This window comes from Coturnix japonica, chromosome 3 (genome assembly GCF_054131305.1).
Source record: "Coturnix japonica strain WE chromosome 3, WE-NBRP24, whole genome shotgun sequence".
Lineage (NCBI taxonomy): Eukaryota > Metazoa > Chordata > Aves > Galliformes > Phasianidae > Coturnix > Coturnix japonica.
Genome location: NC_140665.1, coordinates 36,907,954 through 36,926,004, shown reverse-complemented (window position 1 = coordinate 36,926,004; position 18,051 = coordinate 36,907,954). Strand labels below are relative to the sequence as shown.

The following is an 18,051-nucleotide window of genomic DNA, read 5'->3' as shown; positions in this document are numbered from 1 at the left end:
CTGCATGAATGTGTGCAAGAACTTCTTTACAGTGAGGGTGACGGAGCACTGGAACAGGCTGCCCAGGGAGGTGGTGGACTCTCCTTCTCTGGAGATATTCAAGACCTTCCTGGACACCTACCTGTGCAACCTGGTGTAGGGAACCTACTTTGGCAGGAGGGTTGGACTCGATGATTTCTGGAGGTCCCTTCCAACCCCTACAATTCTGTGATTCTGTGAAAAGAAGGGCCCAGATGCACTTCTCCAGTCAACCTCCATCCACATGCAGCCAAAGGGATTCCCTGTGCCTTGACTCATCCTCAGTGGATCTCCTTCAAGTATTTGTTAAGTCTTCCTTTCCACACGTCTAAACATCATGCATCCACAAAATCCTTTAAAAAGGAATTCTGCAGATCCATGACTCATACCCTGATGTCTCTCCTACTTCGCTTGTTTTCAGTCTGGTTCCCTGTTTACTTTCATGGTCCCGAGTCCTTATATTGAGACATATGGCCAAATCTGACCCAGCTATGTAATTTCTCCTTCAGATGAAGACCCCTATGCAGATCTGCTTGCTAAGACATTTCAGCAAGGAGACATGCACCACCTTTAAAGTCAAAAATTTAGAGTTAAGTCAAAAATTTTCCTTTCTTCTTGCTTATGCTTTTTGCATGCAAGCATCCCTACTTCCACTCTTTGGAGAGATGACCTGTGTTTGAAATATTTCATACAAACTCCTTGCTCTTCATCACATTTGGTGCATTCAGACCAAGCCTGCATGGTCCCCCATCTACAGTGGCGTTTAAAGTAGCATTCAGAGAAAACACAATTAGTACTAGTTAATGTCACTGAACAAAAGAGAGACCATAAGAAATGGCCTAAGGTTTGGTCTCCCTCTTTTCATCCTGAAGGGATATGCCTCTGACTATTCGTTGCCTAACATGCTAAAAACGGAAATGTAACAAGTAACGTAATTCAGGGGATACAAAAATACTGACCATTCTCATTTTCTATTTCTACTTTATAAATGAGAGATGGTTCAGGTCTAAATGTTAAGGAGAGTGTTTGGTTGCTAGTACTCTATCACCAAGAAAACATTTGCAAGCTATTAAATGAAAATAAATACACTGGCTGAGCACTTTCTGAAGAGATCTGAATGCAGAGAAAAAAATATTCATCACTACTAAAAAATGTTTTTAGTTTTTGCATTTAGCAGCACATACATATATTTGCACAGAGAGCAAAATTACACGATTTAAACTTCATTTCTTTGAAGCTCACACTGATATGCTAAAGCATGAACCCCAGAATGCAGAGAGGTAATTTAGAATAAGCACTGAGTTTTATTAAAGCACAACTGCAACCTGCAGTGGGGAAACTGCTTTGGCAGGGGGGTGGAATGGGTGATCCCCAAAGGTCTCCTCCAACCCACATGTTCTGTGATTCTCTGATCATTCCCATCAATAGGAAAAGGGGGAAAAAGGCACCAGGTGGGCGTTGCCTAAAGGGCAGCTGTAGAGCACGTCTTTCCTTTTAGGGTATAATTCTGTTTAAATGGACAGGAACTAACACAGATTTATTTTTAGCATGTTAAACTTCTGGATTACACGCATAGCTTACATACGTTCATGGTCTGTAGCAGAACAAATCAAACACAGTCTATTACAGTCCTGTCTTGAGAAATTAAGTGAGAAGGAGGTAAGAAGCAACAAAGTACTTCTACTGAAAGAAAAAGTGGGTAACACAAAATGCTTCAGACAAACAGCATTTTTTCCTTGTCCAGTTCCGAGGCTTTTTATGGATGTGAACATTTCTGAGGAAAAAATAAAAAAAATAAAGAGCTTAGCAATTGAATTTATTTGTATAAAGAATCATTGGTAGATTTAAATAAGTAAGACTTTCTAATTAAAATGTGACTAATGATTAACTTAAGCACCTCAAAAATTAACAAACTGCCCCAAGCTTGACTTAATGGACTCTGATTCATCCCTAAAAACAAGTCACCTCCAGTCGTTCAGCTTTTCCACAGCTGTGAGCTCCACTGGAACTGGAAAAGTCTGAACAAAAGTGTGTTATCAGAACAAACAGATCTGAATGGGCTACTGATAGGGTTCAGCATTATAGAGCTTGCATAGAATAATAAAGCATGTGAAAGTCTAATGTTTCAACTTATATTAAATAAAAATTCCCTCTGCCAGCTATGAAAAGGGAGCTTTTGTTGTCGGGGATTTTATGACACAATGATAACAAACAATAGTTTCTCAGAGGTCTTTGCCTTTTTATCTGCATGTAGAGGTAACTCAGCTTGGCTCTCCAGCTGCTGGGAACAGGGAGAATCCAGTGATCCGTGACTGTTTCAACCAACCGAAGATGAAAATTGTAAATAAAGAAGCATGAACTTATCATGCAGAATTATACAGAAATATGTATATCATTGCAAAAACTCAAAATCTGATGAAAAACATCTTTAATGTACAGTATATATGTACTTTATACTGAGCTTCAATTTATAAACTTGGTAATATTCACCATCTGCTTACTGAATGTCATCACAGAGCTCAGGAAGCACTCACTGCCAGCATACAATAAAACTGCACTCTGGGGGTGCACTTAAGGCTGCTCAATACCTTTCATGACACACAGACTCCTTTCTCCACCCCCACGCATTCTGCACTGTGCTTCCACTGAGCAATACTTGTGACAGACTAAACACGAGATAAAAGCCTCCTGTTATCATGCAGACTGACACTAAAACACCGCTGCTGATCTGATCTGGCCCACACAATCACGCTAAAAGGGCCCAAAAGCTGATTCCGGAACGGTCTCTGCACCCACATTGCTCCCCAAATCCCAGGGCAGTCACTGGCCGGTACTGAGATCACCAAGCTGAGGAAACCCGGTGGTGTTACCCAACGTACTGCCCTGTGGGAGCTCTGCCCCCTCTCTGTCCCTTATCTGATGCAGCACTACTATCGTCTCAGTGCATGACACACAGGTCACTCCTCTATCTACCAAGAACGCCTCTGTGCCTTGAAAAGCGCATATCCATGTGAGCTGGGTAATCAGCGACCCAGCCAAGAGCTTGGGAAGCGAGGCCATGAACTGGAGGCTGAGCAACCCTCGTGCATCCACCCTTCATCTTCACCGCCAGCCTCAGGTCACAGCACCCACTTTTCCACACCGGCACAGCTTGAGTCCTTCAATCTTTTGGCACAGACTCGAGCACGTGGGAACTACACCCAACCCTGAATGACCGCGGCCACGTGGGGGTCTTGCACGTTCCAAGCACAGGAACTAAAAAGTGCCAAGTTTCTCAAGCGCCTCCATTAGGATCGGTCCCAACCATCGGACTCGAATTACTGTAGCCAACTTTTCCAATCCCACTCTCGGGTCAAAGCCTCCGCGAGCACAGCCAGGATACCGCCCGGCCCTACGTACAGACCGTGCCTGCGGACGGGGCTCGTCCTGGACGGGCACCGCACGCGTCGCTCTCCAGCCCGCCACCCGCCCACTCCGGGGCCGGACGGATCGGATCTAGGGGGCAGCTAGAGCTCGGTACCCCGCAGCCAACACCTCGCCCCCCCCCCCGCCCGCACTCACGTAGAGGGAGCGGACGGCGGAGCCGTAGAAGCGCAGCGCCGTGCCCAGCTCCAGCGCCGCCGAGCGCGCGTCGTCCCCGGGCTCCAGCTCCGCATCCCCGCGTTCGGCGCCGTGCGGCAGCAGTAGCTCTGCGGGCAGCGCCAACGGCAACGCCAAAGCCAGCAGCGCACAGGGGGCACAGCACGACCATACGCCCATACCGACGGCTCCCGACACGGAGGCGCAGCCTCGCCGCTATAAGTGCGGGGAGGGGGCGGGCTGAGGGCGGTCCTGAGAGGAGGGAGAAGACCCAGGACCCCCCGAGGCCCAGAGGGGCAGGATCTGGGGGAAGTCGTTAAGCTCTGCAGCTGAAGTTCCAGCTCTTCTGTCCCGTCCCATAGCTGGTGGAGTTCCTGCGTTGGACAATTGCTGTGCCCTCCAACGCTACACCAACAGCCGACGTACTGCAACGGAGCAAGTTAACAACAAGAAAGCAAACCTAGGAATCCCCACACCTGGAATCACCTTGGCACTATCTGCTCATTGCCAGAAGGAAATGAGGAAACACACAGAAAAGCATTTTGTAAATTAACCTCATCCATACCAGAGCTTCATCCAATTGTAAAATAAAACTCAGAAAGCATAGAATCATTAACACGGTTAGAAGAGACCAGTAAGATCACCAAATCCAACCATCAACCCCATTCCCACTAATGGGGCCATGTCTATATGTTTCCTGAACACCTCCAAGGACAGTGACTCCATCACTCCTCCAGGCAGCCCATGCCAATCCTTCACCACACTTTCTGAGAAGCAACATTTCCTAATATTCAACCCAAATGTCTCTCTGGTACAACTTGAGGCCATTGCCTCTCATCCTATCGTATATTGCTTGGGATAGGATGCTGACCACTAGCTCACTACAACCTCCTTTCAGGGAGCTGTAGGGTGTGACAAAGTCTCCTTTCAGTCTCTTCCAGAATGTAAATAAAGCCTCCATTCTGTAAATGAAAATTCACTGATGACAGGAGTTGTACAGAAAAAGAAGTATGGGGCATTGAAATAAACTCAACGTCTTCCTGTTTCACATTCAGGTCCTATTCCCGAGAAACACCCAGAATCAACAGAAAATGGATGAATTTCATACATTTTCCCTAGAGCTTTCAAACAAAGACACTTCTAGAGAACAGCAGCATGTAAGAAATGTATCTTGTCTAAAGTGTATGCTGTGACATTGCCACAGAAGGTTTCTTCATCATCACTGGCAACAGTGCGTGGCTGTGTTTCATGAAGAAGCTGCTGAGAGGCATTGCCCGGTGCTTTGGGACAAGGAGAAGCCTTCTTTTTCTCTTCACCATCCAGTTCACATTGTACTTTCACCTGCAGCCCCCCTCTGTGTATTCACAGCCTGCCTGTTTGTAACTGGTGGATTTGGGGGTACCTGGCTAAGGGCAAGCCATGCTTCTGGAATGCAGCTCCATAACAAAGAGAAAGCCTAAATAAAAGCCTATAACATCTCCAGCACCTTCTACATTTATATATATACTCAAAACAAAAACATAAATCCCATTGTTCCTAAACCCCATTCTTCCTCATAACAAAAGTTAACCTGAGCCAGAGGAACATAAAAGCGCAGAAAGGAAATTCTGAGGGTGAGGTTTTCCTGCCAGATCCATATGGTTCCTTAATGTAACATCCAGAATACGGAGAGAAAGGACCATTGGAAAGCCAGAAACTTCTTGTAGTAAATCTGAAATGGATTTGAAGGCTCTAGAGTTAACCATCTGGGCATTTAAAACAGAGTGAGAGCTACGATATAGCAAATCCTTCATTCGTGAGTCAGTATATTGTGATTGTTTAGTCTATTTTTAGGTTAAGAGGAATGCAGTGTTTCTGTTGAGTAAGTTTACTGCGTATGCATCTCCCATGGTGATGAGTAATGAGAAATGTCAGCTCTACAGACTAAAAACTATTTTATTTAAGTTTTCCTTTTTAGTATCTTCAATAAAAGCCTTAAAAAATGAGTATACATACATACATATATATATAGCCAAGTAGAATGGAGAATGCAAAATAATTCAGTGAAATATAGATGGGAAGAAATATTTCAGAGGCAAAATGGAATAATATCTTATCACCAGAATATCCATCATGCAAAATCTTCCAAAGCATACCCTTTAAATGCCATTGATAGTGCATTATCAGTGGATCATGAACTAGACCTAGCAGACAAAGCAATGTGGCTCTCAGAGCAGCCAGTGAGCTCCTGCGCAGTACATGAGCAGCTTTCATCAAGTTACTCAGAAGTGACCTTTTCTAAAAGGATATGACAACAGTTTTCTGGAGATCACTTGGGAAATCAGAGATCTCACAGAAAGTGCACTACTGGACACGGTTTGGAGTGAAACATTATAAAAGATGAGAGGATCTGAAGGAGGGGCATACAAAGCATCGTTAAAGAACAGAACTGTGTATTTGGCTGAACGATAATGAGGAGAAAATTTGATCTCCATCTCTCATCAAAGATATGAAGCATCTTCCAGTATCTGAAGGGCATTGCAAAACAGTGGGAGGAACTGCATCAGTGAGTTGTGGGGAGTGCAGATAAGCAGTGATCAAAATAACAAAAAGAAAGCATGAAACCAAAGAGCAGAATATGTTTCCTTACCGCAGGGTCTATTTTCAGCAGAATCAGATATCAGGCATAGTGGAAACAGAACAACAGAAAGCTTTGAATAGACTATAGCCAGACTGATTACATTGCAAAAAAGAAAAATAAAAAATACTGTAAGGAATAATTCTATATTTGATCCTGGAATGAGGCAGCCCAGGATATTTTTACTTGAGTTTGCTATGTTGATGTGGCACTACAGCAGCTAACAGGTACGCACATGTGTATATTTGGAAGTTTCCACCAGTTGCATATGAGGAGTTGTGGAAATGAAGACTGCAGATATGGCTTATGTGACCACCCCAATCTCCTCCCAGGATCTGTGAAAAGAGGAGGGGTGCAGGAAGGTCCTCTGTGTTATCTTGACTGGAAGAAGGAACTCAGAGACCAAGGTCCTCATGGCGATCATCAGCTGTTCAAAAACGAGGAAGGATTCTAGTGAGTGGATCATCAAAAGGCAGATTAACCATTCAGAACTAAACTGGAAGGAACTGACCATTTGTGATAATGTCAGGAAAGAACAGGACTGACGTCTGCAGAGAAGGAACGTTTTTAAGAAGGAAGGTCATGAGAATCAGGTCACAAACAAAGGCAAGGCCTGCAGGAAGACAGCAAAGTGAGCATCATGAATTTGCATTATTGGTTGTTGTTCTCTGGAGTGGGAGATCATGAGACTCCCTCTGCAAGTCTAAATGAGCCTATATCATTGTGGGGGTGACAAGATTTAGGAACAATTGCTAAAAAAAAAATATATATATATATATTTTCCAGCAAAACAGAAAGAGACTAATTCTAAAGCTCTGTTAAATGCTCGAGAAGAGATGTACATGATGAGTAATACTAAATGCAACTCTCTATATCAGTGCAGGGTTCAAAAGATTATCAAGTGCCTTCGTATTCTCTCACTGGGAGATCTTACAAGGCAACAAATCTTCCTTGGGAATGCATATCCTGTTCTGGAGAGCAGCAGGGCAGCAGTGGGGGATATGGGACAGTTGGCCAGTGACCTGGTCAGTACAGAAGAGAGAGTCAGCTGGGATGTAGTGATGCATAGCAATCACAGATGAGTAGCTGTGCACACTGGGGGAAGAAGCTTGGGAGAAATATTGGATCTTCGTCCCTACCTAAGCCCTCTGCTTGGAGGGAATGCTTACAATTCCAGGGTTACCCATCATGCAGTGAGGTTACACTTACACAGATCTATGAACACTTTTCTTCATCTCAGTCTATAATATAGGAAAAATGAGATGGAAAATAAAATAGAAAAAAATATTAATATAACAGAAATTGGCTAGATAAAAATAGCCCCACTGTTCTCCTATCTGTCATGTAGCCACATGGAAAACATGACCATTTCTATTGCTTCCTTTTTGATATTTTATCAAAATATCCTTTTGATATCCTAAAGCCCATTGACCAAAGAACGCATTTTCTAATCCGGAAAAAAAATACAGCAATTTTTGTAGTAACAAAGTTAGAATAGTTTATAAAGTTATCTAGTTACCCTTCTATTTAAATTCTCAGCACATCACTAACTATTCCAAGTCTTATTGTTCTGTCATTATCTAAAAGTTCAGCTTTGTGCAAAAAAAAAAGATTCTAAACAGACCCTAAGAAATGACCTGAAGTTTGTTCTAATGCACAGAAGTCAGGAAGACAAAAGGCAAGACCACGCAACAAAATAATTACAATATGAACAAACAGTTGTTTTTAAACAATGGGATGGGATGTGGAAAAGCAATCTGAATGGGGTGGGAAGACAGATATGGAAAAGGTATCCTTTATCTTCTGACTACTCTGAAACTAAAGGAACAATAACCTGGCCTTGTACAGATCTCACAATACGCGCTTCAGAGCAAAGATGGTGAATACAGGGAAAAATCACCTCCTTGTAGCCTAGTGATGAGAGAGGACATAACACACTTCTTGTTAAACCATTACTTCAGATTAAACTTGCATCCAAACGAATTTAACATCGCTGAATTTTCTATTCTTGTATTTTACTTGGGCATTTACTTTCACTGCAATGAACATGAACTTCAGCTGAATGTGGGACACAAAAAAGAAAGGAGTGGTATGGAGTCCCTGCAGCAGAGCTTCTAGATGGCAAGCAAGAAGGAAAGAGAGGCCAAGCACTGCTCTGTTGCTGGCAGAGGCTGGAAATTCAGTGACAAATGGTTAGTACAGAAGGTACTTAGCTTCTCTATGAACATTCAGAAGTGCTAGTAAACTCAGACACTCCAGCACAGTTTCTCATGGCAGCCAAGCTATTCTAAGAGTACGTGGTTTCTCAAGTGAGTCTAAATAATCATGACAAGTTAAAAACAAAATTTAATTTATTCTTCTCCACAGTGACCTGGTGATCCCTTTCAGAAGGGAGAGGGCTTCTTTCTGAAACTTATTTAGCAGTGGAATCCATTGCCTAAGGCAGCAAAACTCAGCAGGGAGGAGGACATATTACCTTGAGCAGCTGTGAATAAAACCGAAACTGATTTTCACTAGGAGTAAATGGTGCCATAGTACAGCAAAAGCCAACAGTTTGAATAAATTTGGTTTTTATAAGCACAGAAAGACTGTTTGAGGGAAGAAGTACTTAGCACGTGTAACACCTGTTCTTAGTAATAGCAAAGCCTCAACATTGGATTGTAGTTCATCTTCACATGTAGAGATAGGTGAGAAAGTGAGAAAGCCCAGCACAGATGGAGGAGCATTCATCCATCCTTGGGCAGACTGAACACTGGGTACTGAACTCACAAGCAACCTCTTCATAAGTAGTATCAAGCATTTACTGTATATTTTTAACCTAAAATTCTAATTTGTGTGCATGAAGGTGTCATGTTTTAAATCAGTTGAATATAATGCCAATAGCTGGCTGCAACATACCATGCATTGCATCTATCATACTGAAAAAATATTTTTCACTCTTTTTTTTTTCTTTAAATAAACTGTATAAAGCCTGTAACTCTCCTCTGGCCTGAAGCAGTCCAGACCCTCAAAAACAGGAGTAGTTCCATGAATTACAGCTATTTATTCTTCCTGACCTAAAGACTTAAATTGCCGTCCACTCTGCTTGGAAACTGCAGACTAATGTAAACAGTGGCCCACTCCTTTCTTCCCAAACATAGTTTAGAGTTTTAGCCTAACACGTAGCACTCTAGCTGTGTCACAGTACAATAAAAACAACACGAGGATCTGCACTAAGCAGCTGTGCACAGAAACAAGCATGCTGCCTGTGAGAAAGGAGGCAGCATTTGCAATCTGCAAGGTTGTTGTGATAACTTATTCATTGGAGAAGTGACAGGACAGAAGCAAGAGTAGGAACTCTTCTTTTTTTTTTTATTCAGCAAAGGGCTGCTGAGAGCAGTCTGTGCTTGCAGTCCATATTCCCAATTAAAAGGAAGACAGGACATGATTCCTGAGGCCATGTACCAAGCGTTGGTTGTGTCCAAACAGTGTGGACACAGTGAGGCTTAGGCTAACACCTAGACTTACCTCACCAGCTGTGTCCACACTAGGTAGCCTTTAGCCTGGGACCTCTGCTAGGCTACAGTAGTTCTAAGACACACAACAAAATATTTTGGTATTTTTCTCAGAATCGTGTCAAAAATAAAGCAAACCATTACACTCCTGTGGTCTACTTACAGCACAAAACTGTCATGTCTTCCTTGATTCTTAACGCCCCATCAGCTCTCTGAACCAATCATAACATCCTCCTTCTCTACCTCTCCCCCCAGCAGCCTTCAGCTCCGTACCTCTATGTCTCCCCCGGCTTCCTTCCCAATCTTTTTCCAAAGCAGGCTTTTATAAACCTTTAGGGAATCCAGGACTGACCCACTTTATGGCTCATTGACCAGTTCTCATTCCATATGTTCTTTCTCAGAGAAACTCATGTGCCCTTTCCTTTAATTGCAAAATCTTTTATGATTCACTTAAACTTCCTGCATGAAAAACACTTGAATGTTTTCCAGCACCATAAATCTTTCAAACCCCAGTCCTGCCAGTATGGGCTATTCTTATTTATGAATAAGGGCACTAAAATAAAGGGAGTGATTTAGAAAAGGGAAAGTATTGTTTAAAATAAGATTATCTGAATCTGGTCCTTAATTCTCTGCTTTCTCATTAAATACATTAATTTTTATAAGTGCACAAGATATATTTAATGTATCAGTCCCTTAAAACGATGAACTGATCCAGCAGAGAATTTTATCCTCTGAGCAGAGAACCACAGCCTTTGAACAAACAAATACATTGTGCTCTTCCTGAGGGAAATCTACTGCCCTCCGCTTCTTCCATGTTAATAAGTACAATTCAGTCATTGAAGTGTGTGGCGCTGGACTTTGCCTCATCCAGAAACATTTTGGATGCAGCTGTTTGCTGCAGCTTATTCCCTGCTGCAGAGCTCAGCTCAAAGCAGATTTTCATACAGCAATCACAGTTTTATAGTGGCAGAACTCTTCATGATTACTGGGTCAGGTCTCAAAGCCTCTCCCTTTGACCTAAGTAACATTATTACTCCACAAACAGAAAAATGAAAGCAACAAAGGAACGCAGCTGGTCCACCTGGCGAGCCAGAAGACAGGAAACTCAGTGGAGGTTTCCTGACACCAGAAGCAGCTTTCAGAGGCAGAGCAGATCGTGTTTCTTCCCAAGACAAATGCCAACTTAATAACTCTCTCTGTGGGGATCCAAAGCCCAGCAGCCTTAGGAGAGCTCACCAGGTTCACAAATTTAGGGAGCTATCTCATGGCAGACATAAGCAAAAAATTTGCAAGTAAATTATAGAGACAGCTTTATTTAAGGTGAGTACGTAATTATGTTGCTAGCTGACAGCCTGACCGGAGGGGCATATGATAAATTACAATTCAGTGAGCATAGGAAGACAGAACACTTTGCAGCAGTTCCCATTTCGTGAGGCAGAATTAAGAGGTCGGTCTTAAATATCTGCAAGCTGTTTCTGATCACTACAAATTGCGCCATGACTTTGAACACAGGAAATATGTTTCAGAGCGAAGTAAAACAAACAGGCTGACTTCACACAACAGCAGCAGCAAATCTCCCTTCCAACAGCATGGAATTTCTCAAACACCCAGCTCTCCAAAGACAGCAGAGCACAAATACAGAAGCATTGGAGTTGAGCTTCCACTTGGAACTATTCTTTCCCAGATAGCACCTTGACATCAGGAACGTTTCACGTAGCAAACTATGACCAAACCTAACTTCATGTTCTATGACCAAACCACAAATATATCTCTTCTCTGACTGAGGATCTCACTTACCTTCAGCAAGGAGAGTGAATTATCAAAATGAGCACCTCTGGCTGTGAAGGGGGAAATGCTGCCAGCTAGGAGCAAGGACAAGGGTTTGAAGAAGGAAAGGGGCAGGCGTCCTCTTTGGGCACAAGAAAGAGCAAAATCTAGGTCAGGTTAGAGCCAATTAAAAAGACAGCAGCACATAGGACACTTAAGCTGAGTATTTGCGAGTTACTTCTTGCTGAGACTGACTACTGCTTCATGTAGTTTTGTATAACTTTTTTCTGCCTGCAGAATCCACTCAGTGAATGTTAAATAGCTCTCAGCACTGCAGGAGCTCAAACTGTATTTCTCTCGAATCAAAGATATAATGAAGCAGATGCTGAGGGTCCCAGATGATTTTCCCATCAGAGGACCCACAACTGTGAAGTCAACCATTAGAGCTCCAAGCAAATGCTCTTCAATATGCATGGACTACAGTATAAGAAACTTAATACTGCATATCTTGCAACCTCTAAAAGGTGACTTTTCTAAGTTGGCAGGGGATTGCTTGGGAACAGCCAAGCAGTCACAGCTTGCACAAAGGAAGCATCTACACAGCCAAATTTATACTAAAAGAGGTAACCCCCCCATCCTGCAGCTCCGCAGATATACTTCATCACAGAAACAGCTCAGACAAATGCAAGCAGTTCGCATGACAGATCGAGTCCAGGGGCTGACGTTTCCAAGCCTTACGCATAGAAAGTTAGAGAAACTTCCGACTCAAACCAACTTTTTGCTGCTGCAACCGAGATTGGGAAGCAACAGCAGCACCCTCCGCTGGTCTCTGCCGTAAATGCAGCAAACGAGCTGGTGGGAGCCGCTGCTAGACCTGCTAGTTTGGAGAACGAGAGCTTTTTACTCTACATACCGATCGGGCGCTCTGTCTCTGTGCGTGGCCGGCAGCTGCCTCCAGCCGCTACAGACATGGGCTTTGTTAAAAGCAGGAGCAGCGATGTGAGAAGTCAAACACAGAAGGAGCACGTAGCTATGGAGCTATTAAGCAGTATCAACTATGCTCTGTGCCTGAGAAAGGTATATTCCCCAAAAAGCTGGATGCTAAATAGCACTTACAGCAACAACTTCATCTGGGAGCTTGCAATATCTAAGTTCACTGTTCCTTACCATCATTATCTTTTGTCTTCCTCAGTATTTCAGACCATTTGATATGCATAAAATTCCAATAAAAACAAGACAACCCAAGCAACCGCTCTCCTTATTGTGCACAAGGAAGACACACCTCAGAATATCCCATAGTCAAACTCAAATTCAGCTGCTTGGTTTTGTTCATTAAGGTATTCTGGAGTTGTGTATGTTTTTACATTCATTAGTCAAATGGCTGCATTATATTTACTTGAGATTTACTTTATTTTTAAATCTGAGCCATCAAGATGTGAAAAATAAAAGACAGCAGTTCCAATGAGACATCCTCTGCATGGCAAAGTTAAAAGGAAACACAGCTCCATACAGAAACGCATCTCTTAAAGTGTTTTAATAGCAAAAATGACTGAGGTCCTTTTAGGGCACATTGTCTGTTCCATAAGAGGATTGGAAATCTGCCATTATATCACTGGATTTTGCTCCAAAATAAACTAAAGCCAGCACAGCTGGAGGTGACAGAAGCATGTCCAGGGTAAGTACCTACTCCCTGCCCTCCTTCCCAGCTGTTAAAGCATTCTGGCCTTGCTGCTTTCACAGTGTGTCACACAGGACTGCTTCTACCCTCTCTCTGCAAAGCTCCTCAGCTCTCCTCATCCTCTGCTTCCTGAAATCCCCCAGGTGATGCTCAGGCCAAGAATTCCAAATAGCCTATAGTCACAAAACCTTGTGTGCCCTTATGCAAACCTTTGTTTTACCAACCCACACTTCTCTTATATCTTGTACCCTACAAACAACTACATCACTCCCAACAGCCTGGTTTCTCCCAGAGCACTTGCAGTACTCCCCACTCTCATCACTGAACGAAACAAGGATCCTGTGAGGAAAGAGCCACTGAAGGTAACACTGAAAAGCACTTGCAAAGGGGCTCAAATCAGGCTTGCACTGACAACCTTAATTTCACCACCTCCTAAGTTTTAAGCAGTTAACTTCATATAATTCTTATGACTACATAAAGATGCTTAATATAACATATAAGGACAGAAACATCTGAAAAGAAGCCAAAGGTTCTGCTATGTTGGAATCTTTCAACCACTCATGAGAATTGTACAAAGCTGCGAGATCTGCATGGGACTTCCGTCCATCAAGCAGAGATTTTCTTTAATGTAGTTCCTACAATAACATCTGAAGCTCTGCTTCTTCAAACTCTCCTTTTCTCTTTCTTTCAGTATTCCATTTTCCTTGGTTTCTTTCCATGCTCCTACAGTTCCCTGCTCTGATCCACCCACTGAGCCAAACTTTCCAGCTGGGCCATCTCAAGTCTAATGCATTCAAAGTTCTGTCACAGTATAAACAAGCATAAATAGTCTGCACAATCATCCAGCTCGAGGAGAAATCCTCTTTTCTTTTACTGTGTTAGGAGTAGCATTAGCTCTGTTTGGAAACATATGATATATTCTTGGCACTCTTCCTCCAACAAAAGCAATGCTTTGTTAAACCTGCTCCCATCAACTTTATTTGCCATGTACTTTTATGATTTCAGAGCAGAGGAGACACAGTTCAGTTTCTGCCACCAAGTCAAAACTGATGAAGAAATTAATCCCTTTAGAAGTGAGCAGAGCAAAGAAGGAAGCAATCCTGGCGACTGCTTTGCAACAGAAGCAGCTTGGAAGAGCTGCTGGTTGGGACAGGAAGCTGCCTGTCTGCACGCAGCTCAAGGCAGGAGCTTGTAAACGCTTCTGTATCACTTCCAGGAGAGCTTTATGGAGAAAGCGGGCATCTCCAAAGGCAGTACAAAAAAAAAAAACCCAACCCAAACAGCTGTTGTCAGGACACAGTGAGACAGAGGGGAAAAACAGTAGCTGTGACCTGCCTCACTCTGGTCAGTCCTTCTCAGATGATGAGCAGAAGCAAGCCCTCTGCTTCTATGGGTCCAGCGCTCCTACATAACCCCAAATGTTGCAAGTACACGTGGACAACCCTAAGGGCACCAGCTGCCCTCGGGCAGGGTCACGCTTCCTTCTCTCCCCAGGTACGTCCTCGCTCAGCCACATGCCGGTTCTCTGCCGCTAAGGGGAGCTGTGGTGACGCTGCGCTGGGGCCCGGCTGAGCTGGCGTCGACATTTTGAGGCGCTGCTGGGGGCAGAGATGTTCTGCACGAGCGTCATGGGAGAGTGAATGGCAGCAGGCTGTGCAAGTCAGCTGGCAGCAGAAGGGTAATAGCACGAGCACGTACCTATTAACGTGCGATACTGCATACAGTGCACACGGAGTCAGGAGGGTGCTGTTGGCTGAACCTTCTCTGTTAGGTGTTGAACATGCACCAGCTGTGAAGCATTCTTTGCTCCCTTGTTTCAGCCCTGGAGCTGCATGTTTCTCAACTCCTTGCAGGTGCCTTGTGTATGGTTTCACTAGTGAACAAAGAAGCCTCATCCTGCAGTAACTCATTCCAGAGCAGTAGTTCAGCAGTTCCCTATCCTCTGCAGAGCTGTTGTAGGTGAGAGGAAATGCCAGACAGAAGAGTAAGCAATCCTTAGCACTGCCCTATCTCCACCTTTTTTTCAAACCACATCTGGTCTCTCTTTTCCAGTCACCTGATACCCAGCTGACTGAAATATCTAAGGGAATTCCCACTGCAGAGAAGTACCTAGTTTCTATGGTTCCTCTTTTAGGTGTTCTTCCTATAGGGGGATGGGAGGGGGCAAAGAATGGGTAAACCCGAAGGCAGAGGAAGTACTGAAGTCTAACAGAGAGGAGGATGTGTCTACTGCTTGAGCTACTGAAGACTTAATGCCTCTGAGATATAGAAGCATCCAGGAAACTGAAGGCTGGGAAGAACTATTTAAACAGTGAAAAGGAAGAAATGTTTTCCAGGACTTTTTAATCTTACCTCTGCAGATTGTTGTGCCTTCTCTTAATCTCCAAAGAACGTACAGCATGGACAGAAATTGCAGAGTTTTCAAAACTTCTTACTAACACAGAATGAAGATTACATCTATGAGATTAAGCCTGCTCTTATTGCATGTTGTGCAATGGGGAATTCTGCAGAAGAGACTGAAATCATTTTATAATCAGCTATCAGAGGGAAAAGTCCAACATAAAACAAAGGCATCTAGTTCATGGATTCTGTCCCTTTCTAGTTTCTACTTGTTGAATAATGTGTTTAATTCTCCCAGAAATTTGTTTCTCTGGTCTAGTATCAAATGAAGTTATCAAACCACAGATTTCATGCTTTAAAGCTACTTTAATTACTCCAATAACTACGTGAGAGTGAAGTCCTGCACTTGGTGCATTGACGTTACTTCATTGGAAGCAAGTGGAAGCTTTGACTGCCTTAAGGATTATAGGTTAGAACCCTACATTTGTACTGTTGTAAGCCACTGTATGACCTAAATGAGATTAGAATAATAAATCCTGATTTATTATGAGGGCTTTATTTAGATATGTTTTGAGTACGAGGGTCTGAGTCAGGATTAATGATGAAATCTAGTGTGCCCCAGCACTGAGAAAGCTTAACAACACAAGAACCCTTTTTTCTCTTGAGAGCACTAGTTCCCAGCCCTCTGTCTGGCTTTCACCAGCATCAGTAAACATTGAATGGCACAGAGATGCTGGATCCCAAAGATGGTGACATAGTCTGTGACTTGGAGATAAGCCCATGATGAGTGAAGAACAGAAGTATCCCATTGGCAGCTTAAGTAATCACTCTCTGCAATGCAGTGGCATTCAAAAAGTGCCCAGTGTAAGGTTTTCAGAAGCCAGAGAAAAATGAGAAATGACCATTTCAGAATTTATGGGCTAATATATCTGTCGTGTTGGGCAGGCACTATTTAAGGTACCTACTCTGTAGTTAGGAGGGGGTCCCTCATCTGTTGTTTTTTTTCAGCTTTGTGACCCCTGGCTCTCATCAGGAAACCTGATACCTTGTCACACAGCGTACCAATTCTTGACTCTGCTCTCAAGATTTAAACCACAAAAGCCAGGTGCTAGAAGAGATACAACCTGAAATCAAGAAACCTCAAAAGAACGAAAAGCCTCTCAGCGTAATGGAGGACAAATTCTCTGGGTTACCACATGTTACAATTGGAAAAATCAACACGGTGTAAAGGCAAATCAACTAGTGAAAATGGAAAGGTGTTACAGAAGAAAAGCAAAGATGCTCACCTGACTCCAAAAATCTAGGCTCACAGAGAAAACTCCTCAAGGAAGAGGTCCCCAACCAGAGATCCTCCCCAGTGGCAGCCAGCCATGAAATGAGGTCTAAGAGAGATGCAGCCAGGCTCCACCCCTTCTGCTCACACAGCTGAATTGCCTTCACCTGTGCTCCCAGGGCTGACTGGGTCCTTTCCCCAGGTGCTCAATCAGTGGTTCAGGCGGTGACTCAGCAGTTACCATACACCATGGTATAGAATATATTGTGAATATAGTTCCAGATCTGACAAAATGTTAAATTACTTTTTTTTTGTTCACTTCTTAGAGGAGCCAATTTCTGCCAAACCCTTACTCAAAGACTTTTTAATTCTACACACAATATGGTGGAAGTTGCTGGGTGCATGGTAGCACATAGTGATTCACTCACAGTCTTGCTGGCAAGTTTGTTAAATCCAAATGACATCAAAGACAAGAACCTTAGACCTCTGCACAGGAGCAGAGCAACACTTGCAGAATCCAGATACTTTGTTATCTGCTTTTGATCATTTGAAGTCAAAAGGCAGCCTGACAGCCCAGCTAAGCAACCTTTTGAACCCTCAAACTCCACTCAAGTTTATTCCTTTGGACAGTGACCCTTAAAAATAAAACAGTAACACAGACAGATCCTCTGAAATTGCCTAACATCCCTCCACAGCAGTGGCTGAACTTTTAAAGGGCTGGAGGGCCGCCTGGGTGGTCCTATGAAGAAGTTCCTGGTAATGTTTGAAAGCAGTTTCTCAACCAAGTTTAGGTCGACTGTCAGCAAGGACACAGGTCTGTGACACTGTGCAACCACTGCTCTTTGTTGTCCCTTAACAACTCCTGACAGTGAGCAGCAGCAGTCTTTATCCATTTACAACACGCTGCTCGTGGGTTGGGAGTGGGCCATCATCTCCATAGGGGCACTAAGGGAAACCTGCACTTTGTTGAGTGGAAATATCTTCCTGCTTCTCCGCACATTTTATTGTACACTTCAGAAAATGCTGGTGTTTTTGCTGATGGTGTGTTATGGAAGCCTCTACTTTCATTTACCAAATTAGAGTCTTATGGCACAAGCTGTTGTTATAAGTTACTGAAAAAAAACTGTAGAGGGCTGATCACTGCCATGGTAATGTTAGCCACAAGTATAGTCAGCATGTTTGTGCTGGGAGCAGGGGGCTGGTGTGTAACCTGTTGAATTCATTGTCACCGCACTCTGGCCCCAGATAGAGTGTAAGTGTGCTGGGGTTGTAGAGATGGAGGGAT

The 18,051-nt window shown here is 43.4% G+C and overlaps 1 protein-coding gene and 1 long non-coding RNA gene across 4 annotated transcripts in view; both read right to left on the bottom strand.

Moving 5' to 3' along the window:
* The window catches only part of NID1 (nidogen 1), a 34,052-nt gene extending 30,262 nt beyond the window's left edge, over positions 1–3,790 (bottom strand). The window contains exon 1 of the mRNA XM_015857894.3: positions 3,580–3,790. Within this exon, the coding sequence (XP_015713380.2) occupies positions 3,580–3,777 (198 nt within the window). The 5' untranslated portion in view covers positions 3,778–3,790. The remainder of the gene's footprint in view (positions 1–3,579) is intronic.
* A 2,716-nt stretch (positions 3,791–6,506) lies between these two features.
* Positions 6,507–16,874, bottom strand: LOC107311409 (uncharacterized). Of its 3 annotated transcripts, none has more exons than XR_004306605.2 (3): positions 16,780–16,874; positions 6,726–6,827; positions 6,507–6,641 (listed from the first exon to the last, which is right to left on the bottom strand). It is a non-coding gene; the product is annotated as an uncharacterized LOC107311409 (long non-coding RNA). The 3 variants fall into 3 exon arrangements; XR_014944735.1 differs by lacking the exon at positions 16,780–16,874 and adding an exon at positions 11,506–11,622; XR_014944734.1 differs by lacking the exon at positions 16,780–16,874 and adding an exon at positions 9,982–10,119.
* Between the last annotated feature and the right edge of the window lie 1,177 nt (positions 16,875–18,051).